At 42.8% G+C, this 25,299-nt stretch overlaps 1 protein-coding gene across 2 annotated transcripts in view; it reads right to left on the bottom strand.

Annotated features, from left to right (window-relative positions):
* chchd6b (coiled-coil-helix-coiled-coil-helix domain containing 6b) overlaps positions 1 to 25,299 on the bottom strand; it is a 29,686-nt gene that overhangs the window by 2,126 nt on the left and 2,261 nt on the right. For both annotated transcript variants that reach the window (XM_088390074.1, XM_088390075.1), the window contains 4 exons: positions 19,904 to 19,924; positions 18,556 to 18,639; positions 12,801 to 12,871; positions 7,623 to 7,758 (listed from right to left, as the gene is read on the bottom strand). In XM_088390074.1, coding sequence (XP_088246200.1) covers positions 7,623 to 7,758; positions 12,801 to 12,871; positions 18,556 to 18,639; positions 19,904 to 19,924 — 312 coding nt within the window. The remainder of the gene's footprint in view (positions 1 to 7,622; positions 7,759 to 12,800; positions 12,872 to 18,555; positions 18,640 to 19,903; positions 19,925 to 25,299) is intronic.

The raw sequence follows: 25,299 nt of genomic DNA, 5'->3' as shown, positions 1-25,299 counted from the left end.
ATGAAAAAGTTTGTTGATGTTAGATGTAAACAGAAGAAACACACAAAAGACACACAGCAAAGAGGCATTTCTTCTCCCCCTGCTAGTTTCCATCCAATTAGTGAGCAGCGTGAGGTGTCGGAGAATTGTTGCGTTGGATGACTGGAAATCTAATTCAAACGGCAGCGGTGTCAAAGCCGGAGGATACACGTGCGGGCCGCGTTCACACTTCCGCAGTCACCGACTAATAAGCAACAGAGACGGACGGCAAAGCGCAACCACACCTGAACACACTTTTGGAAACAGATAAAGAGAATGACATTGATGCTTGTGATGGAAAAAAATAAAAAATGAAAAAGACTCACTCGCTTGGCCCTTTCTCTGCGAAAAACAAAAATAATAGACAAGTAGAAAATCAATAACTGTCTTCTCTGCTCAGTGCAAACAGCACTCAGTTTGCCTTTCTCTTGGGAGGCCAAGAGACAGTTGCCAGGCAAACACTGTCAATCAGACACTATCGCGAGGTACGGTTATTGTTTTTTTTTTTCTTTTCCAAACAAAACACACACAAGGTTACTGTTAGGCCATCTAGCGAGTCGATGCGTTAGCCTTTACGTGCGCAGCCCTTCAATCATCTTGGATGTTTGTTAGACAGACATGTTTTACTGGCCGACTTGAGCACTTTGGCCCTCCGTTCATTCAAATAGCTTGCTTGGCACGCACATACATTATTTGCCGTCAAAGCCGCGCCAGAGACGGATTTATTTAAAGCTACTAACCCAATGGGACTTGATACTGCCAATGTACAAAACTTGGGTGAAGGTGTCATAATGTAATGAGATGCAGAAGTTGACTATTAAATCGAAAAACTTTTTTAGTTGATTAATTAAAAAAAACATGTGGCCAGTAGCATTTTAAGAAACCAGAAAAAGACTCAGGGAAAACACAAACACCACTGAGAACTTCCAATAATGGGAGACTATGAGGCATACAACTACTATTCCACATTGCTGTCATAATTAGATCTATTCATTTTATGTTGCTGTGAAATTTACGATGAATATGCTAATACTCAATACATGGTACCTCAAATGACAAAAGTTATGACTGTAGGAAATGAGCAATGGTTTAATGCTATTTAGCCAATATTTTCCCCTTTGATGACATCATCACTGTTGTAAGTGCTTATTTGCCAGAGCTAATTACATAGATTTTCATTCCCCCCCCATCACAAATAAAAGTCAAATTTGAGGCCTGCTTGCGCAACGACTATGTTAATGATAGCGAATATCGCTAATCACTAATTCGATCTGCCGATATGTGTAAATGAACAACTCGCCCCGCTGAGTCACAACTCTCCAATAAAGCGTGTCTGGCATGAAATGAAGAAAAGGACATGGCAGCTGAAACGTGGCAGGGGGAAATTGATCACGTGATACATGGAAGTGGAGAGCGGAGGCAAAGGCGAGAGGTTTAGCTGGCTCTAAGATATAGCTTTCAGCCAATGTTGTGGAGGATGAGTGTATATGCGTGTGTGTGTGAGTGCGTGTGTGTGTGTTTGCAGGAGAAAACAGCTCATCTTGATGTGGTCTGTGCCTTCGCGGGATGGTCGCCTTGGTGATGATGGATGACAGAGAGGTGGGATGGAATACAGAGAGATAGAGACACAAATATTGATATTCACACATGCTTGCCTATGTCAATTTGCTACTTTCAAGTGTGTCACCAAGCGCAGTCATGTAATGTAATGTAATGTCAAAATTGTTTGTCATGTAATGGTTGGTAGTCGGTAGTAAATTACTATGAGCAGAAATAATTTACAAGGTCCTATATATATATATATATATATATATATATATATATATATATATATATATATATATATATATATATATATATTTTTTTTTTTTTTTTATTTAACCAATTAAACTAGACCATATCAAAGTCAAAGTCAAAGTCAGCTTTATTGTCAATTTCTCCACATGCCAAAGACACACAAAAAACCGAAATTTCGTTCCCCCCTATCCTACGGTGACAAGACATGGCTCACAACAGACAAACAAGTAAACAAGTACAACAAAAGCGTGCTGAATAAATAATGAATAAATAACACAACAATAAATAAATAAATAAGAGGAGCAGAAAAAAAAGGAGCAAGTGCGCGTACAGCAGACATTCCCGAAAATAGCGCAACAGTGCCGCACGCTACGCAGAAGGGGGTAGCGAGTTCAGGGCCCTAACAGCCTGGAGAAAGAAGCTGTTGGCGAGTCTGGTGGTGCGGGAGCGCAGGCTCCTGTACCTCTTCCCAGAGGGCAGAAGGTCAAACAAAGAGTGAGCCGGGTGACTCACATCTCTGGCAATCGAGGTTGCCTTGCGGGCGAGATGGGAGGTGTAAATGTCCTTCAGGGAGGGGAGCGAAGCACCAATAATCTTACTAGCCGTATTCACTATGCGCTGCAGGGCCTTCAAGTTCTGTTCAGTGCAGTTACCACCCCAGACAGCGATGCAACTGGTGAGGACGCTCTCAATGGTGCCACGGTAGAATGTAGACAGGACTGCCTGAGGAGCACATGCACGCCTGAGCTTCCGCAGGAAGTACAGGCGGCGCTGAGCTTTCTTTGCCAGTGACGAGGTGTTTGCGGACCAGGAGAGGTCCTCACTGATGTGCACCCCCAGGAACTTGGTGCAGCTCACCCTCTCCACCACAGCACCGTCGATGATCAGCGGCAGGTGTGTTGTGTGACCCTTCCGGAAGTCAACAATGATTTCCTTGGTCTTATTGACGTTCAGCAGGAGGTTGTTGTCCCTGCACCACGTGGTCAGAAGGTCAACTTCCGACCTGTATCGAGTCTCGTCGCCCTTCGTGATGAGACCCACCAGAGTCGTGTCGTCAGCAAACTTCACTATGCAGTTGTCGCTGTAGGTCGCAGAGCAGTCATGCGTCAGCAGGGTGAAGAGCAATGGACTGAGCACGCAGCCCTGGGGGGCCCCCGTGCTCAGCGTGATGCTGGCGGAGATTTTGTCGCCAACACGCACCACCTGAGGCCTCTGACAGAGGAAGTCCAGTAGCCAGTTGCAGAGGGAGGTACTGAGGCCCAGCTCGTCGAGTTTGGAGATGAGTCGCTGCGGCACAATGGTGTTGAAGGCAGAGCTGAAGTCCACAAACAGCAACCTCACATATGAGTCCTTTCTCTCCAGGTGGGTGAGGGCCGAGTGGAGGGCAGAGCAGATGGCATCCTCAGAGGACCGCTTGGCACGGTGCGCAAACTGGAAAGGGTCAATGGTGGGGGGGAGAACGGACCTGATGTGCTCCATGACCAGCCGCTCAAAGCACTTCATGATGATGGGCGTCAGTGCCACAGGGCGGTAGTCATTGAAGCAGGACGGTGCAGGTTTCTTCGGCACAGGAACGATGGTGGCAGCCTTGAAACACGAGGGGACGATGGCCTGCTGCAGGGAAACGTTAAAGATGTCCGTGAAGACACCCGACAGCTCCCCAGCGCAGTCCTTCAGCGCTCGACCCAGGATGTTGTCAGGGCCCGCCGCCTTACGGGTGTCAATAGCGGCAAGCGCCCTCCTCACACCGTCGGCAGAGAGGCGCAGGGGCTGCTCGTGTGGGGGGGGAGTGGTCTTCAGCGGGCAAGTGCTGTTCTGGGCGTTGAAGCGAGCAAAGAAGCGGTTCAGATCGTTCAGCAGACGGACGTCGCCCTCACAGCTCCTCGGCGCGGGCTTGTAGTCCATGATGGTCTGAATGCCCCGCCAAAGGCTACGTGCGTCCTTGCTGTCCTTGAAGTGGGTGGAGACCTTGCACGAGAACGCCTTCTTCGCTTCTTTGATGCCTCGGGACAGGTCGGCCCTCGCTGTCCTCAAGCCAGCCTCATCCCCCGCTCTGAAAGCCTTGTCCCTGGCCCTCAACAGTCTGAGGACAGCCCCCGTCAGCCACGGCTTCCAGTTCGCGCGAGTGATGACGGATTTCGAGCAAGTCACATCATCGATGCACTTCGTGATGTAAGAGGTAACAGAGTCAGTATACTCCTCTATGTCCGTCCAATCGTTGTAGGTGGCTGCCTGCTTAAACAAGTCCCAGTCAGTGGTGTCGAAGCAGCTGAACTCTAAGCAGTGCAATAAATACCGGGCAATGTGACGGAACCTGAATAATCTGTTAGATTAAAACTTCAAAAAAATCTAATGAGAATGGTGTAGTATGAATTGCAAGCATTAAGATTTAATGTTAAGGTTTATACAGAAGCAGATTCAATATAATAATCTCTTGTGGCACTCTAAACGTTCAATGACCGTACAAGATCGATATGAAGAAAGAGACAGTCTCAAACTTTGGATACGCAAAATGATTTAAAGTTTTTTTCTTTCTTCCTTAATTTTCCACATAACACATTATGAGTTGCGTTATTGAGTCTGGCCCACACACGTAAATTTTTGTTTCATGCTTGTGTGGCTACACAAAAAAGCCATTTCTTGCAAACTAGTCAGTTTTTTACGAATATAAAGTAAACATGACGCTGAAATATATTTAGTCGTATCTAATCGATGTACAGATATGTCGCCTTTTGATTGGTCATCATCGTGTATTCAAGCAGAAACTCACTCACTTGTATATTCTGTAATAATTGTAAAACCCGAGTGGCACTTAATCGAGCATCTCTGAGGCCAGCGCTCACTCGCGCACCAGGATGGACAAATGCTTTCTCCAGGAGACGGATGGGTTTAAGTGGGTTAAGTGTTTGGAATAAAAAGGCAAGTGTCTCTCAGATGCTGTGAGCCCCTGCGGATGATTTTAAAAAAGGCACAGCAATAGCATTTGCATCCCACAAATGGTCGGCGGTGGAGCATTGTTAAGTGTTATCGAGGAGGGTGATGACACTTGCAGTAAGTGGTGGTCGGAGAAACATTTGTTCTTCAGTGTGACTTTGACAATGGCGGGTTTTGTTCGATGTTGAAAGAATAGACGAGGACAGGAAAAGCTTTTAAACTTATGGTCTTATAGAAAGGCTTTCCAGAAACATAACTTGGATGGGAAATTAACTTTAATATTTAAATGTATGTGAACAATGATTTGTTTGTGTGAATTAGCTGTAAAGAACTAAATAAAACTTGTGGTACGTTAAGTGACACATTGAGTGGCTACATTTTCACTGCTATACATCACACTCTTCCCAGTGAGTATGAAAATATGTAGATGTGGTGTGCAGGAGTTAAAAGGTTCACAACGAACTGATAACTAAGTCTAGAGTGAGCTGACATTCACCCTGCATCATTAAGCGCACCACACACAGACCGAAGGTCCCATATGCATGACAATGATTCCACCTGGGAACGGGGAGGCATGGATGGGGATGATAGCGGAGGCCAGGTCTAAGGCCTGAATATGTGTGTGTATGTATGTGTGCGCATGTTTAATGCCGGTTGATTTTTTGACAAATGTAGAGTAACTGACAGTAAATAAGAGATCCATAATATATTAGGGATAGAGACTTTGTCAAACCAACATTTGGGGAAAAATACAGAATGTCTGAATGACATTTACAGTGAAGTTCATTTTATCCACGTGTGAAAACGAGACGTGTAAGATGAATCAGCGACAAGACGTTCATTACCGCTCGTCATTCGTCAAAGTTCAAAGTGTTTTATCATTTTCGACTGATCAATACGAACATCCTAATTAAATCATTGCTCTCAGTTCTTCACACAAAAAACATCAATAAGAAACCTCTCACTTTCAGACTCACCTAATAATTATTTCATGACATAATTTAATTTTCCTTTTCAGAACAAAGAGTGAAGTAGCAAAGAAGAACCTGGCTGCTTTAGCAAATCCTTCAAAGTATATACACACACACGAGAACAGTGCTTTTAACCTGTCAGGAGGCTTAAGCAAAAGCAATAAGCTTCCATGTCGACTTAACATTCAAATTACAGCTGAGGAAAAAAAAAATATCTTATGCATATACTGTATATTATATAATCTTTTAAAAAAGTATTTTCTCTCAAAGTCTGTCTATTTAGTGTCACGGGATTAAAAAAACACTGGATTTCATCCGAGGTAATAATAACCTTGCCATTGAAGTTGTGGAAAGAGAATCATAAAGGGAATTATTAGTTTCAATAAGTTTGATGAATAAAATATTTAGAACAAACTTCTTAATAGTCAATGGCAATGTGTCATTAATGTTAATAAGAGCCCGTGTCATGTTAAGTAAACCTTGCGAAAGCATGATGGCCGCCAGCGCAAGTGACAACGTGTGAATTGACGGGCAGTGGAAGTGGTCTTAATCAGGTTAGATGGATGTGCGGAGGATGGCAAGTGGGAGGGAAGAAAAAAAGATCTATAGTGACAGCAGCGGGAATATTTGACGTCATGCGGAATGGACATGAAGGAAAGAGAGACCGAGTCGTCCTATCGCAAGGTTGAAATTTAACAAAACCTTCAAATGGTGAACATCTTTACATTCCCGCTACTGTATCTTGAATGGAACAACATTTCGGCGCTCTTTTAAGTTTGAGCCTAGGATAGAGCACTCTTCAGAAATCTAAAGGTCAACTTGAAAATCCAACTGTTCAAAAGATTAGCGTGAGTCAGTCATGAAAACAGCGATATCATCTTAAAGATTATCCTCATAGAGAAAGGTTGAACAGTTGGCGAGAATGAATTCTCACCTTCAAGTCCTTTGAAATTTTAAGGTCATGTGGATATAATAATTAATAAAAGAAATACTATGAAGGATTTAAACGTATCACCACTTTAATTGACTAGCATATAGCAAAAAAATGCTCAATGATGTACGCTGTAAATTCAAAAGAATTGTATTGCTTGGTGGAAAAATAGTTTGAGTGCTTCCCTTTATCAAATGTCAATCTGAATAAACCCCACTCCCCCAATAATAGCTGCATTTATAAACATACATATCTTTCTTTATCACAAAGAACACCACTCGAGTGGCAAAATGATTCTTTGAAGCACTTTGAAAAGACAGAATGCTTTTATTGTGCTTGCAGTGATTTTGTGGACTACTTAAAGAGCCAAATCCCCCAACTTGCTTTCTTCCTTTTATCTCCTCCATATCGTTGGGTTTTGTCATCGCTATTGTTTGTTTGATGGAAAAATCGGTTAAAAATGAGCACTTTGGAGATAAGCAGTGGCTACGAAGACTAATATTGAAAGTGTCAAGAGGGAGCCGAATCCATCTCTCAAGGTTTGAATGGACAAAATTGATTTCAATAGACTAATAAGGGTGTAATCTTTCTATCCAAAAAAGTGCAGACACAATAGGCGGCTGGAGATTTAGAAAGTGTCAAATGAGTAATTCCTCTTGGGCCATCAACGGATTGTCGGCAAATTTTAAAATTATTTTATCTTCTTGTTCCGACATCAGTTGCACGGTTCTGCCTCCGATCTGACTGCTCTCGTCTTTAGCAAGTCTTATATTGTTTTGATTTATGGCTAATAGTATGTTGATGTTTTTTTTTTTTTGAACAGTTAAGAATCTTGGAGGTTTTACGATCAACATTTTGCTCTCAGATTGGATATTATTATGATATCCATTGTAATTAGACATCGACTGAAACTAAAGACTTAGTTGGGTTAAGTTTTGCTCCGCCCACACAGTAAGCCGTCTCTCGCCTACCTTCCTGGCTTGCTGGATGCAGGTCATGTACTGTTTGGCCAGAGTGGAGCAGTGCAGGGTTTGTTGAGGATTTTCTCTGTAACACTGGAGCACCTTGGCCTGCAGCTCAGAGCACACTGATGCACTCTGCCGGGGCCTGCGCACAACAGAACGGAGATGGGATTTTGTGAAAAGTTACTTCATGGAAAGTCTTGGTGACAATTTGTTGAATTCGGAGGTTTCACGGCTTCATTTGATAAGACATGACGAGTCTACTCGCTTTGGCCCAAGATTTATTTACATACGCAATCTGCACGTACAAACACTGACTGACGCTCCCCTCACGGCGTCACACAGAGCAATCTTCAAATTATGCATCCTTCACACATGAATAAGCGCAGGTCTCCCCACATCCGCCGACAAATACACACAATTAATATGTTAGCATGCGTGCGTGAATTATGTCTGTGCGGCATACGCGCCAGATAAAGTATACACAGTGAAAACGGGAAGAAATTGCTCTGCGGCGCCGTGTGTATTGCCTTGAGTGTTTGTGCGTGTGTGCGTGTGTGCAGTGGAGGGTGGAGAAACAGGATTAAATTAATCATTGGAGGAGAGAATATTCATGAAAAGAGAAGCCACTGCAACCTGAGCGAAGGTGAGAAAGAAAGGGAGCGGCGGAGGGGTGGTGCTAAATGTGACAGTGATGTATTCAATGAGAAAGTTTACACCTTGCACAGCCCATAGAAAATATTGCCGCCGCTACATTGGATACATTCGTTCAAGCACCTCGCAGGTAAACAAGTACCATAATTTCTGGAGTATAAACCGCACCAGCTAAAATTAGGGGGATAATCCTGTTTTGTTCATGTATAAAATAATCCTTTTAAAATATCATAAAAAAAAAAAAAAAATCACCAGAGATAAGGCACACCGGACTATAAGCAGCAAGATTTTAAGCTTGTGCAAAAAAGTAGCATTTTATAGAAATTATGGTAAATTCTTTTGGCAGGTTGAGCCTTGATATAAGATTGCATAAGATAATATATAAAATAGACTCTGAAAGAGTATAATTACACCAAAGCTTCGGACAGTTGTTTGTCATTCTGAATGAATCACTAAAAGGAGGCGATAACGGCAACAATAGCCTCAAGGTAATAATCCGAGCTCAAGTGGGGGGGAGAGAAAAAATCCTTTCTCTATTCATAAAGAGAAACTTTGTGATAGTGTTGCAATAATGGAATCTGAAGCAGAAAATTGTCTCTGCTAATCTGCACCAACTGCCTCGTTTGACTGAAATTAAAGGTGAGCTCTTATTAGAAAACTATTAGCCACTCGGGCTTGTTTGACAGCAACAATTTTGCGCCAGAAGGAAGCAAAACAACACTGAGATGGCTTTCAGCCTGTGCTGCTTTGCATAAGTATGTGCAGAGTCGGTCGGGAAAGAAAGATTAGGCTCACATCATTAAAATTTCCCCTTCTTATTTGTCTCACCTTGGCAGAGCGCGGTTGACGCGAAGAGAGCTTCGGTTCGAAGTTGCCGCAAAGCGTGACATTGGGGAATAAAGCAATTGGAGGCAAAGGCAAAGACTGTTAAGGCGTAACGTTTTATTATTCTGTCTTTGTGGAAGACGTGGCGTTGTTTATATGCGAGCGGTTATTAACGTTAAGATGACAAGGATTTGCGCTCCTTTAAAGCAGAAGCCTGAGCTTTATATCTTCAGTTTTTAATATTACGCCGAACAAAGTGGAGAGGATAAAAAATGTCATGGCTTGGCTGAGAGGAAAAGGAATTAGGGCGCAAGCATCTTTCATTGTGCAAAGCTTTGTGTAGAAGTAGTTAGACGACGGTGTCGTAAGGATAACATTCGCGAGACACTTGCAAAGGCCGCATAGCATCACGGGCGAAGACTTAATTCCGAAATCTAGTTGAGGACTGACACGGCGTGTAAAATGTGCTACGATTGACTTATTTTAGGTCGTCTCTACTCTCGCCAAGCGACGCACTTAGTAAATGTCAGTCTGGAGCAAGTCTTATGTCAAACAGCAATATGCAGGTAATTGAAACAGGTCGGAAATGTTGAAGCCAGCAAACAGCAAGCAGATTGATTAGTGATGCAGTTTTGCTGATGGCTGCTCTGTATGTTAAAAAAAAAAAAAAATTGGATGCGACTTTGCACACACAGCGAATAGCACATTTGAATACGACAGCTTTTCAGCAGATTTTCAGCCTATTCTTCTTTTGTGATTTGGTAATACCGTATGTTATTGAGTTTGATAAACTTGAATTGTTAAGGGCAGAAATGTCACATTTCCACCATTGTCATTTAGTTGTGTTATTCAGGCAACATTTTCAGCAAAACTGCAGACAAAATACTTCCTGTGTTATTTTGGTCTTGACACATTTTATATTCAAACATCCTATCTGGTCTAACTTAACCTTTAAAGCGTTTAAAACCCGAAATATGGATGTCACGGACTGTGAGCAGATGCAGACGGTTGGAGTGCGCAAAGGAGATAGGAATGTAGGAGGACAATTTGCACTGTTAGCTCCGCTGATTGATCCCCACCAAACTCACTTTGAGGGACTGTAGGGAAGCGTGATGGGAAGGGGATAAGAGGAGGGTTTCATTAAAACAGGTGACATTCAGGAACAAGATAAGGTGCACATGTGCCCGCCTGTTTGTGTGAGACATCTATTTGCTGATAACATTTCAATCAGCGGAACTTCAGCGGTCGGACGACTCACTCAAATTGTGGCTGACGCGGGCGAGACTATCTGGCATCGCTTATCGTCACTAGCCTTTTTTTTTTTTTTATTGTCAAGCATTTCAATTCCACGGGTTTTACATTGGATTTTATGAATTTATCCTTGAAAGGGGTCCTGGGTTGCAAAGCAGTGGGACAAGAAATGGTTGATTAATGTCCAAACAATATATATATATTTATACGCATATAATATATGCATATACAATGCAGTGTGTGTACTATGCTGCAGTTGTGTGTGAAGTACTTGTTCACCTCTGACACGTGCTTCCCACATACAGCCAGAAAAAGATTCCGAGGTGCACAAAATAAAGTTGCCCTAAATCCACACAAAGGTGCGTTTAAGTGTGAGTTGCCAGCATTTGCTTCATGGTTAAGCCTCACTAAAGGCACCGACCTTTTGTGTCTTTACAGAAGTCACTTCAGAAGTTGTAAAGAGTATTTCTGAGAGGATTTGTGGATTTTAAGATCTCCGGATATGCCAAGATGCAGGTTGCTAATATGTGTGATACAGAAGCAATAGATACAATATGATATTAGAGCTTTATTTGCCTCGTACCCGACAAGTCAAGCTAGCCAGTTTTTCTTGGCAACACACTACCAACATCAAATACAACGGTTCCGGAAAATATGTTCAACCGCTAATTAAAGACGGGGAAACAAACGTAAGTTAATTACGCGGTTGTTGTTAAGAATTATATAGCGTATAGGCTGGCAACAACCTTTAGAATTTTCTTTCAAAAGAAAATACATGTGCACGTTTATTTTTGATTCTGACAGTCTGACATTGTCGCACAATTCCCCCTGATCCAGTTTTAACAAACGTAGCTCACACAAATGTGATATCTTAGCAAGCAAAAAAACGACAGCCTAAAGTTTCATCTTCTAATGTTTCTTATCCTCAGGAAAAATGTCATCTAAAAAAATGAAAATAAAAAAAATAAAAGCAATGGGCCGTTCATTATAAGTAAAATGTCTTTTAAATTTCACCTGGATTGATGTTCGAGGTAAAAAAAAAAAAAAAAACATGCCTTATATTGATCAATTCTAAACATGCACACAAACAAAATGGAAGAGGACAAGTGCCTTCTGTGTTTATTTCTCTGCATGTATGAGTAAAGGGACAATTTTCACAAGAGGAGGGGAGGCAGCAAAAAAACTGAGTGCTGCAGCAAATACTGCAGCAACCAGCAGCAGGTTTTTCTTCCCCCCTCATTTCTAGCTGTGTACTATATCATCAAATAATACACAGAGGTGGCAATGACAAATCTGCTTGGCCAGTGAACAGCCAGCAGTGGTTTATATTACTCAAGCGGTATCGGCTTGGCATGCTTGGAACACCAGTTGACTTGGCGGTATGAGCTTATGCCAATAGAGGGTGTTCATAAATACTGACAATTTGTCGGGCACATTTTTCAACATTCCCGTGTTTTTCTTGTCATTATTTTGAAAGAAACACAAATTGTTGACAGCAGAGAGAAAAAATATTGGCAAGTGGAAATGACATTTTGACCAGAATATGGACAACATGATGCCAGAAGAAAATAGCGAAGGTAAATACCTAATAATAGTAATTAAAAAAATGGCAATAGTAATTACCAGTGTGGCAGTTGACCACAGCACAATGAAATGTTGCCCAAGTGTAGACAGAACATGACGAGCACTGAATGTCGCCTGAATACCGTGTGCACATATTTGCGGTTGTCAAAAATAATAAATAATAATCTGAAGATTGTGGTGGCACAAAATGATCTTCCTACCTGTAAAATTGTGTTCAACGGCTTTTGTAACCTTTTTGTGTATACAGCAATGAATAGTAAATAACAAAACCCCGCCTAATGTAATCAGGTAAACTTCATTTTGGGTTTGAATTGTGTGAGTTGCAATGTCGCAAGTGGATGAATAGTGGTGGAAAATGCTAATATAAGACAAAAATGTTGAAATAAACTCCCCATCGCTGTTTTTTTTTTCTACATTGCATTGGAACAGCATTATGGGGAAAAAAAACATCTGACTTTTTTTTTTTTTATGAGCAGGTGATGTACCATCCCACAGGAAAACATGTTCTTTTGGGGACGTCATGCTGCTTGTGTTTTCCATCAACTCGCCTACTATTTAAAAAGTCTGTTGGCATTTGAATGCTGTGATTGAAAGACAGGAATGACAGTCATCTCAAAATTAAAAGAATCAGCGCTGTAATTATGTCGATGTACCTTTTTCTTCAGAAAAGAGCAACAAAATCATCACTAGGTTAACCACTTATACTGTCTGTGAGCACTGAAACACAATTGATTCAAGTGTGTGTCTTCCACAGAAAATCGAATAACTAAAAGAATAGAGCCAGACATTTCAGGCAAGTTTACTTAAGTACATATTATCCATCCACCCGTCTCGTCTCGAAGTTTGCCAGATTTGGCTGAAATTAGATATTACCTGATATTAGCCTCTGCTTTGGCGGCTGTCCGGTTGTACTGTTCCGCTGTCTGATGGTAAGTTTCTAGATTCTGGCGGCAAAGAGATGGATAAAGAAACAGATTACAGCAGAAATACTTGAATTACTGATGATATTCTATTTCAACAGAATTTTATATTTGAGCATTAATAAGGTAACAAGATGCATCCTCACAAATGTCAAATCCCCTAAATTAGGGAGCTTTGAATTCACAGCAAAGCTTAATGCCGATGGCCAGCTGATAGGCCACAATGCTTTTATTTCATGTTGGGGTGGCATTTAAACTCTAATTACTTATGTCATGAGAGCAAGGGCATACCCAGGGCTCCTCTACAAGAGTAATCAGCGGCTACAGTGCTTAGTATACTACAGGTAGTCGTAAACGCTCACAAGAGAATGCCAGGGAGGGGGGGCAAAGAAAAAAAGATAATTTTGACCAAAAGATATAAGATTTGATCGAAATATTCTGGAAAACCATGCCAAATCCCCCAAAAATCCAAGTTCAAATTATCATGATCAAATTTAATTCATTCAAATTGAATTAAACAGTGATTTCAATATTTTAGAAATATTCCAAAATGATGCCCCATGACGAGATTTGAGTCATCGCTCTTATCCCATATAGTCGTTGTGCAGCATTCACAACATTATACAAAAAAAAAAAAAAATCCCTATATTCCAATAGACGGGATGATAGTGGAGGAAGATAATTGAAATAAGTGAGCAGGGAAAGAGATGGGATCAACAAAATGCCCTTATTCTCTCCTCTTGCCTTCCATTCTTCCAAAGCCCCCCAAGTCCTTCTCATCTCTTTTTATTTCACACTGATCCACATCATTCTCCTGATCCGAATGTCTGGCATAAGGAAAAGACTTAAGTAATTTCACAGATATAGTTTCCTTAATCCTATCGGCAAGTATGAACTGGAGTCTTCCCGCGATACTTGGCTGCTCTTCCAGACAGCAATCCCAAGTCTGATGGATAGATTTTGCCCTCCCAGCAACCCGTGTTATGTAACAGTTTTTAATTGATGAACACAAATGCATGCAATGTACTGAAAAAAATATATATATATAGAGCAGGGGTCACCAACACGTTGCCCGCGGGCACCAGGTCGCCCGTGAGGACCGCACGAGTCGCCCGCAGGACTGTTCTAAAATTAGCTCAAATAGCGGCACTTGTCACTGAGCTGCATCTATTTATTTTGCAGTCAAACCTCGGTTTTTGAACGTCCCTGTTCTCGAAATAATCGGAATTCGAACAAAAAATTCGAGATTTTTTTGCTTCGGTTGTAGAACAAAATTCGGAGGTCGAACCTCGCGAGATGAGCCGGGAGGACCCGAGAAAACCCGACCGCGCGGCCCGGATGCCGACTGACTCCGTTGTTATTGTATTTTCGTTACTTTGAGGATTGTATTAACCCCTAATCATGACTCCAAAGACAGCAAGTGGGAGCAGTAAAGAAATTCTGAAACACAAAGACGCTCTTAAAGCAATGTGACAGTGAGCGCCCGGCGCGCTGCGGTTGCGTGATCGGACAAAATTAAGATTCCTGCGCACTGAGGTCCACTTAAATTTTGGAAAGTACATCAAAACTTTTAAAATATTTTCCAAATTTTAGCGACGGCTCTGTCACAGTAACGCGCCCAGCGCGGTGTAGTTGCAGGGTGGGCGACGTTGCGCGTTCGGCGGTGCGCTGCGGTTAAGCGATCGGACCAAATTAAGCTCCCTGCGCACTGAGGTCCACTTAGATTTTTTAAAGTACATCAGGACTTTAAAAATATTTTCTAAATTTTAGCGACCGCTCTGTCACAATAATGCGACCAGCACGGTGCAGTTGCGCGGTCGGCGACGCGCTACGGTTGCGTGTTCGGCGGTGCGCTGCTGTTGCGCGATCGGACAAAATTAAGCTCCCTGCGCACTTAGGTCCACTTAAATTTTGGAAAGTACCTCAGGACTTTAGAAATATTTTCTAAATTTCAGCGACGGCTCTGTCACAATAATGCGACCGGCGCGGTGCAGTTGCGCGGTGGGCGACGCGCTACGGTTTACGCGTTCGGCGGTGCGCTGATGTTGCGCGATCGGACAAATATGCGCAAATGAAAAAATGCTTAAGAAAGGCGGGTGTTTTTGTCTTGAAACGGATTATATTTTTTCCCATTATTTGTAAAAATAGATTCGGAATTCGACCGATTTGCTTCTCGAACCGCCTTCTGGAACGGATTGTGGTCAAAAACCAAGGTTTGACTGTATTTTTGCTATTCTTGTTAAAATCACACTTACATGTGAACTGGAAATGACAATAATAACACATAGTGAAAGCCAAATTGAGCAAATTGACTATTTCAGAAGTATGTGTCAAACTGGTAGCCCTTTGCTTTAATCAGTACCCAGGAAGTAGCTCTCCGTTTAAGAAAGGTTGGTGACCCCTGATATAGAGGCATGGAGTCATTCAAAAGACAATGTAAAAATATGAGAACCAAGAATTGTGACTGGCAAGTATATAGTAACGTCTCATCGAGTGTTGCATAATTTTATTTTTATGTTTCGTGCAAGAAATGACTTGCAACTCATACTCCGTTCTTTGACATCAGACGAATGTCAACGCTATCAGTCGTGCACACAGAAACCAAGCTCTTCACAGTCATTTGCTCACATGGGGACAAAAGCCCAAGAGAGAGACACAGTCAAGGGGAATGATAACCCTCAACAGGAGGAACCTCTGATTCGGGGGGTGTAAGAAAGGCTCATGGAGGGGATTAGTGTGGGTGCATGCGAGATGAGTGTGTAGGAGTAATCTTGCATCCATGCAGGTGTGTGACTAAATCCGTGTATGCGCGTGTTCCAATGACGCTTGCGTGCATCTTCAGACAGCACTCCGGCGGCTTTGGATTGAGATGGTCTGATGTCAGTGTGTGGAGGGACTGCGATTTTTTTTTTTTTTTTCACGGTCCCCACTTGGACGAAGGCAGATTATTTTTATTTATTTTTTTGGAGGAAGGCGCCAACAAAAAAGGGTAAAGGGGATTAAAAGGTGAATTTTAAACCGACACTTGTTTACAGAGTCACAGTCTCTGTTGCCTCAGGAAGACATGCTGCACCTGAAGAGATTAGGGAGCAGTTGCAGGAAGGATTGCAATCCTTACGTTATTGGGGTGTCGACGTGTGCGTCTGCCTTAATATATGGGGAAGAGAGGGATTGTAATATCACAACGACTACAGCAGTTGATAGTCAAACATGCCAAGGTAAACATAAATATAGACTCATTTGTGTCCACGTGGATCTAAAATCACTCTGTAGCCTTTAAGCAAACACGGTAATCGGTTATCATTCATCCCTTTGGCAAACTCAAGCCGCGATGTGTTTGTGTCCATTTACTCACACGCGCACATACACGGCTATTGTTGATACAAAAAAAATTTATAGATTCGGTAAAAGATGACAGGAATTAGCATGGAAGTCCTCAGGTCATCTAGTTGTCAACAGTGGTATGAAACTAATTTATAATTCTTGGAGAGCAGCAAAAATGATAACAACCCAAACAAGGGAAGAGTACTTCTCTTTATGCAAAAAAAAAAAAAGTGTATCTTAAGACAAGAAATTCAAATCTACTCTACATATAATACTTGAGCATGGACATCAGCAAATTGGGTAATTTCAGTAATTATAAATTTAAAAACTATGTGCAACGCTATTAGTTTATGACAAAATAAAATATTTTCACTGTTTTTCAGCATTTACAAGTGTGACCCAAGCCAGCACATTACAATTGAATTCATAAGAGGCCATTCATTTCATCTTAGAGGAATTTTCCACAGGTATGGGAGTGTGAAGATAGGCAGAGAAAGGTGGAGAGGGCAGAGAAGGAGACCTGGATGAATTAAGTGCTAGATTGGAAATGGAAGAGAAGAGAAGGCGGGCGATAGATGCCTGCTCAGGAGAGACTGTCTGCTTAATTCATAGTCCATATAGCTTCTTTATCGCCGGCTTTCAGTCCCCCTCTTTCTCGCTCCCTCATCCACATGCAGGTCAGCTGCGCGCTAGTAAGGTTGGAAAATGTCTCGGAGAGGGGACTGTGGCAGCAAATGCGGAAAGATAGAGCATCCTCCGCTCTTCTGCCAATCATTCTCCTCCATCGAGCATTGCGGGCTGTGCCGCTCGCATGCGGGAACCGTGCCTTTTAACGGAACTATGTCGACTTTATTATTTATTTTTTTCCCCCCTCAGTGGGTTAAAGGAAGCTAGCGGCAGATAAGGTCCAGCCTGCCTGATGGGGCCATGCTGGAAGGTGCGACGGATAGTTTCAAGTGAAAAAGGCTCGAGAGTGGATGAGCCCAGGGAGCGGCAATACTTAGCGGATGTCCGTATAAAAATTACCAATGGAGAAAAAAGTAATATCTTCATATGATTCATTTATGATTCATTGCGATTCATTTGAACGATTTGGGTACCTCATGCTTTAAATATAAATTTCGGTTTCTTTGTGTGTCTTTGGCATGTGGAGAAATTGACAATAAAGCTGACTTTGACTTTGACTTTAACACATTTTAGCAGGGCGGACTGTTTGTAAGCATTTTTACTCATTGTCAGGAAATGGAGGTTAAAATGTATTTTGTGTAGTATTTCCGCGATTTATTCAAAATGAATGTTGCATTTTGCCTTTATATCTGATTCTTAAGGAAGGCCACCATTTTCAGAGTGCTTCTCTGTGCAGTTATTTATTACCTCTTTTTTTTCTTCCCTCGCACTGATTTCAGTCTATCGCATCTTTTCCTTTACTTTGGTCTCCATCAGTCACTAAGAGCACAAAAATCATACACTAGTCTGAACCTTGCACCTCACAGCCATTTAATAAATGTAGCGGGTAAAATGGAACATTTATAAAACCACAATGCTGGTGGCTTTTACAGGGTGAACGCATTAGTGTTCAAGTAGAAATGAAATCTGTCATAATTTTTTGAAAGCACCCAACAAAGTGTGTCTTTTATTGTCTGCCCCCTGCCCATTAATAAAATAAAAGAAAGATTTCAGGGACGCTAGCAAAGGGACATTTGCAGTACATTTGATGAGGCCAACGAGGCTTTTCCAGTGAAAGAGTCTCTTGAGTGTTGGTCTATCAGCACTGAGCTCAGACTCTTGGCTGCCTGCTGAAACTTTCACTTCATTTACATTTTGATATTGCTAGGCTTGACATTTCTGCAAGAGGGAAGAGTGTCTTGTGTCGGGATGAGACTACTCCACAGGGAGCCGGGATTGTTGTGATACTCTAAATGTATGACGACATCTTTATGAATGCATGCACCATTTTTGTCTCGTTAGAGGGATAGCGCGTCAATATTTCAAAGAGCAGCCGTCTGTCTGCATAAATGGGGCACAGAAACGTTCTGACTGTTTCTGGGGAAATGTGCATTCGTGCTTCATGTGGAAGAAAGAAAAACAAAACTTTGAATAATGCTCGTCGATGGGGGGGTCGTGCTAAAACTTAGGCTAATGCTAAATGCTATTTTGGTTACACAGAAGTTACAAAGAAGAGCGTAATATGCTGAAAATTGCTGTCGTGCACCCGCTAATTCATTGATATACGGCACAAGTTAAAGTGGTGGCCTCGACTGAAGAAAAAATGTTTCATTTGCAATCCGTAAATTTAGTAATAATAATACATTTCATTTGGAAGCGCCTTTCAGGTCACTCAAGGTCACTTTACAAAGAGTTCAAAACACAGTTAAAGTACTTACTTTCTTCTCCAGTATCTCAAGTTGCTCTTGGTAGAAGCTGGAAACGGTGACCAACTCTTGTTCCTTCCTCTCCAACTGCCTGGCCTGTGAAAAAGAAGCGACAAGGTAAGATGACCTGAATTTGAGAAGTAAAATATGGCACTAGATTAAACATCAGGGTGGAAGATAATCACTCTACCACCTGAGCCCTTAAATAGTAATGGGACTAAAACAAGTAACTATAGGGTGTCTAATTTGACATCATAAGAAATATGAATATTTGAATAACAATAATAAATGGATTTAATGCAAAAAAAAAATACTTTGTGGTGCAAAAATAGTGGGGCAATTGATAAATCAGTTGAGAACTTACAAAACTACTCGCGGTGCATGCAGCAAGAGCTGGCAGTGCTGATAGCGGCTTTTAAGATGAGATGAAATGCTTTAACATGACCAGTGAGCCCAGCTTTTTACAGGCGGCGAGATGGCGGAAGGAAAAGATGCTGTTTTGCAGCCATGGCAGCATGCAAGCAGAGCAAGATAGAGGAAAAATGTTATTAAGGTTCTCTGTGTAGCAAGACGGACAGCAAGTCTGACACTCAAAAATACGACGCTAAGCTATAATGTGTTTCAACAACCTCTTAATGTGTAAAACTGTGAATATCATCAATATGATAACCACTCCTGAACATACTAGCTCCAGACAAAAAAAGATTGTGAAAATTTGCTTGGCCTGAGACAGTATATATATTATGGTAGGATATAAACAGACTAATTAAACTACAACTAATAAGAAATAATATTAAGCCAGGATAATATCAAGCCGGGAGATACTGCTATGCACCCATAGCCAGGTAATACAGATTGTAAGAAAAAGCTTGTTCTGTGCTCTTTGCTGATTGCACACATGCTCACAGAGATTGACATGACACTTATTGTAATCCAGTCTTATCCCAATTTAACAGGCATCTGCATCCCTAAAGAGCACATCTGCAAATCCTCATACTATGCTGCTCGCTGCACTTTTTTTTTTTTTTTTTTACTGCAGCGGCTGTTTGATGCTCAAGGGCCTCGTGTGTGTATGTGTGTAAAATCACCTCCGCCAGCAGCACAGATGATGTGTAATTTTCTGGCTGAATACCTCCCAAAGTGTTGTTGTGTGGAATAGTGCTGGAAACACACTCACAGCCTCGCTTTAATGCACAATGAAAACATGACATTCAGAGAGAGAGATAGAGAGATAGAGAGAGAGAGGAAGAGACAGGGAGAGAGCGAGAGAGAGAGAGGAGAAAAAGAAAGCGAGCGAGAGAGCGAGAAGGAGAGAGAACAAGAAAAGGAAAATGTGAAAGACACCGGCAGTGTTGCTTACCCAGGCATCTAAATCGGCAGGCTAGGAGAGAAGAAGGTATTTGGTTGAGTATGAAAGCAAAAGTATAAAAAACTGGGATGGGAAAAAAAAAATGACAGAAAGTCTTCGCAGAGTGCCTCAAAAGCTCTCCAATCAGCGGTCCGCGGGCCACGTGCAGCCCAGAACCAACATCGTAGTGGCCCAGTCTGCCTGAATAGAATTGCACTCTGTTGGCAAGATTTCACAAATTCCTACAGTGTGTTTTGAAGATTTAAAGCGGCGCTAAAAACTGGAATAGTGACAAGATAGCCCACAGGTTAAAAAAACAGAATAATGTATCTGATTTAATCAGTAGTGCGCCCATCCTTGTGGGTCTGACATCGCCGAGTGTCACCCACCCCCACCTCCACCATGTTTAACCTTCTGTCTTCGCTAATCCGCTTTGAACGAAACCCACCTCCTCATACTCCGGGGAGGTATAAACAGTATGTAATATAAAGTCGAGATGCCGGCAAATGCTTGATGCTCAATATGTAAGACTGGCTTTAACTGGGGGCAAATAAAGTCAATGTTGGCTATTGAATACTTTTATGACTCAACCATATAACTAAAAGGCCATATAGCTAACAATAAAAAGAAAAGCTGAGCTATTACCTGCTATGTGCATACACAGCTAATAAGCCCCAAGACAGTTGAAGTCCACACTTTATATCGACTTCATTGCACAGAAAGGCGCATCTGTGCAGTACACCCTTCATTTTGTACAACCGCAAAGGCATAACCACATGGTGCTCATTTACAATTTCTCCGGAATATAAACCTATTCATTTATTATGCTTTGTTTATTCCTGACTGTGTTGATATATTCAGATGCCTTGCTGTTGAAAGCAGCCAGAACACAATGGCGTGAATACCTGACAATGTTCAAATCTCATTTTCAGAAAATAATCAATTACCGTATTTGCCGGTGTACAGGTCGACTCGGTGTATAAGTCGACCCCCTAAAATTCGACGGAAATTTACGATTTTATGATATATCCTTTGTATAAGTCGAGCTCAATTGTTGCATTATATTAAACTTCAAAATTCAATATGCGAAATTTATTGACGAAATGTGTTCAAACTCCGGGAGGCCGTGCGCATGCGGCTGTTTATAAGCACCGCGGAGGAGATCGCGGCCGGCGAGCTCGCGCACGCCACCCGGCACCAACGGGAGGCCGGAAATAGCTCCAAGCCGAGCGGATCGGCACTTTATAAGCACCGCGGAGGAGATCGCGGCGCCTCATTGGACTTCCAGCGGCCGGCGAGCTCGCGCACCCGCCCGGCACATCCGGGAGGCCGTGCGCACGAGCCAAGTGGCCGAAAATAGCCCCCGCCGAGCGGATCGGCTGTTTATAAGCACCGCGGAGGTGGTCGCGGCGTCTCATTCGACTTCCAGCGGCCGGCGAGCTCGCGCACCCGCCCGGCACATCCGGGAGGCCGTGCGCACGAGCCAAGTGGCCGAAAATAGCCCCCGCCGAGCGGATCGGCTGTTTATAAGCACCGCGGAGGTGGTGGCGGCGCCTCATTCGACTTCCAGCGGCCGGCGAGCTCGCGCACCCGCCCGGCACATCCGGGAGGCCGTGCGCACGAGCCAAGTGGCCAAAAATAGCCCCCGCCGAGCGGATCGGCTGTTTATAAGCACCGCGGAGGTGGTGGCGGCGCCTCATTCGACTTCCAGCGGCCGGCGAGCTCGCGCACCCGCCCGGCACATCCGGGAGGCCGTGCGCACGAGCCAAGTGGCCGAAAATAGCCCCCGCCGAGCGGATCGGCTGTTTATAAGCACCGCGGAGGTGGTCGCGGCGTCTCATTCGACTTCCAGCGGCCGGCGAGCTCGCGCACCCGCCCGGCACATCCGGGAGGCCGTGCGCACGAGCCAAGTGGCCGAAAATAGCCCCCGCCGAGCGGATCGGCTGTTTATAAGCACCGCGGAGGTGGTGGCGGCGCCTCATTCGACTTCCAGCGGGCCGCGCACTCGCGCACGCCGCCCGGTTCAAATTTTCTAAGTGCAACGCACAATGAGATGCATGAGAAACGGCCTTGGTTACCATCACATTTGAAGCGATGAATACGAAGTTAAATTTTATGACTCGGTGTATAAGTCGAGGTCGATTTTTTTCGGTCGATTTTGGATCGAAAAAGGTCGACCAATACACCGGCAAATACGGTAATAGGGATTGGAGTTTATTTAGAACAACCTGGTATTATTCGGGCTGTGGCCACACACACACACAAAGTGCTCCCTCGAGAGAGTGAGACGAGAGTAAAAAGCGACTTTAATGTTGCCACGCCTCATTTAAAAAGAAAACACAGACAGAGACGGAAGCTGTTGCACATAAGGTACACTGTATGTGTGTCAGTGATAATTTGACAAGAAAAATAACAATTGGAAAAACAAAATGCATCAAATAGTTCTCAAAATTATGGCATTTACGCAGAATAGTGATGATTATGAAGGTATGTTGTAAGTCAGATAGCGATGGCAAATTTAAGTCACGAGGGGGAAAAAAAAGGCAAAGGGAAATCAAATATTGGGGAAATAAATGAGGACATGTTAATGGATAGACTTATGGTTGCACCATCAGGACACAAGCAGACATAATCTCTTGGCAACAAACTTCCACAGCTCAGCTAACGGCTGGAGGATTCAGATAAAGCTACGTCACTCTGACTTGTGCCAGGCAAATTCATTTTTTAAAAACTGACCAATGAATGCGTTACCAATGTGAAATGGTAAACTCCTCATGTGATCAACAGGTCTTGCCCTGCCATCTTATTACATCACCGCAGCTCACTGATGGTGGGGGAATGTATTCCACTCCTACACGTTTGTCCTTTGAGCCGCCAAGATTTGTGCCAGGGCGCTCGCCTTCCTCCGACACGGCGCCGCACAGATCGAAATCTCGTCAGCCAGTGAGGACTCTCCGCGTCAGCAAAACACAAGTGATGGAGTGTGTGCGTGTGCAAAGGGCTTATCGGCATTAACGTGATGAAAATTTGTCACACCGGTGATTAGAGGAGCTGATAACAACCGGTTTAACCACGTGAGAATATGTCAGGATTACTGATACATTTTTTGGGTGCGTGACTCACAACAAAACCGTTTCGATCAATGTTACACACATGTATTTGGATCTGCAAGATCCCGGCCGGCCCTTCCACATGCATTCATCTTTCCCCTCTGCGCACACTCTGCCTCACCTCCACCCCCGCTCTGTCTTTGCTAACAAGCAACGTTGGTTATCTTGCTGAACGCCAGTCGGACTCAGACATCTGAAAGCGTGCTAGATAGCCCATCCCTGATGGAGCCTCCATTTGAGTCCTCTTGCCAGATGCTTCAGAGTATTTGCTGTTCCAGGCCCTGCTGCTACCTTACGGCGCTTACTATAATGCTCCCAGTACTCTCTCTATAAAGGCATTTTTTTTAAATTTATGATCCATGTGGGAATTACAGCTCAGAATCCTGATTTGTGTGATCAATTTTGCTGGTCGACATTGTGTTGAGTCATGCGGAATCACAATATCGCCAAGCAGTAATCTGAGATGGGCTCGTTATGAGTTGAAGAACATGGAGAAAGTATTTATAATTAGCAATGGTACGTTCAAATTTGGGCGAGTAAATTAAAAAAAAGAGAGCAGGGAGTATTAATCTGTTTAACATAATAGATCATTGCCAAATAAACGCAGACTTAGTCAAAAGCCTATCCTTCATTTCCACTGGCTCTTTTCCACCGTGGGGTGCATGTGGGCCAGATGGCCGTATCTGTGACAGCTATGTAAATAAAGTGACTTCATACCAACACAGCAAAGTGTATAACTCTCCCGTGAATTGAACAAAGAGGAGGATCCTGACCCGGAATACTAATGGATGCCGACTTATTGTCTGTAAACAAAAACGACAAATGCATTTGAGTTCTTTCAAGGCTGAAAACCACTGTCATGTACAAATATTTTTGGGATCTGGTGCGACGGAGTAACCCGTCAAATCAAAACACCAATGTGGTTCAGTGAACGAGATCAATGCAAGCAGTAGACTAGACTTATATTTTGTTGGTGACCGGGATTATGTTAAGTATATCAATAAAAAACGGATTTCAGTGTTAAAGCATACCAGCTCCACCCAATCTTGTTTTCTTGTGCCGAGAGCAGCCAGTCTCCTTTTTCAAATATGTGGTATCATTTTTATGCTTTCACCCAATGTTTTATCATCGTTCTAGTGGACAGTGTCAAACGTTTTGATCTCAGGCATAACTCAAAGACAAGGGCACAAGGACAGGTTGGAAAGGAACACATAAAAAAAGAAGATGCGAGAGAAAATCTGGTGAAGAGCACATGTTGCTGTGCAGGGAAAAAAAAAACCCTCAGCCCTTTTGTGAACATTAACATGCTTCCATCACGCCATCTAGTGGCTACTTAAAGCACCGCATCCTTTGCTGGAACTTCCTCTAATAACAGGCATGTTCACAATTCAATTTCAAGCAAAACGTTGAGGCAAAAACAGTACAAATTGTGTCTTGTTCATTTGCATCCTCCATAATGTAGAGCTGTTCCAACCAACTGAAAATAAGCACTGAGCAAGCGCCACTGACATTTAGCAACTTACCACGGTCTGACAGAAGTGCCCAATTTCCTGTCAACTGCCCACACAACAGTCTGGCTGAAGTGTTAAAAGGAAAGAAGAAGTGTGAGCGAGAAGGGACATCAGCATGACCAAATGGGTTTGTCACCTCTCGCCACACACTTCATCTCTCTCTCTCTTTTTTTTATGTTCTTTAACGTCTGTGAGAAGTTGAAATTGCAAATCTGCTTTAAGATAATAGAATAATTAACAAAGACATTCATACAGCTAAACCCAAATTTGACGCGGCAACACCTCAAAATTATATTCAACACTAATTGAATATGCTAACAAAATAGCTAGCTCATTATGTTGCGATTGATTAAAATGGTAGCAACGTGCGCCCACCTGCTAAGTCTTTTTCAAAGGTGTTAGAGCCATGAGCGACACAATAAGTAAAGGTAATTTAGTATAAGGGTAATTAGTTCTTATCATTGCCACATTTTGTAGCCCTATGGTATTGATGAGAAAATGACGCTTCAAATTTGCTTCATGAACCAATTATCGGTTTGAGATTCAGCTAGTACTGGCAAATACAATTTGCAGGTTCAGTTTCTTTTTAACCTCAAAAATTCAAGAATTGGCTATTTCTTTGTCTGAGCCAACAGATGCATGCAGCACAGCATGAAATTATCGCAAGGTACTGTACAATGTACAACGGGGGGATTTGCATCGCTTCTCTCCCAGCGAATGTGTGTACCCTAAAAGGGATGCTCGTTATTGTTTGCCTGACTACGTGCGAGAATGCCGGTGCATGCTA

This window comes from Syngnathus floridae, chromosome 11, assembly GCF_059516105.1.
Source record: "Syngnathus floridae isolate MCC-2025c chromosome 11, RoL_Sflo_1.0, whole genome shotgun sequence".
NCBI lineage: Eukaryota > Metazoa > Chordata > Actinopteri > Syngnathiformes > Syngnathidae > Syngnathus > Syngnathus floridae.
The sequence above is the reverse complement of the archived record's forward strand: the minus strand, read 5'-3'. Positions and strand labels throughout refer to the sequence as shown.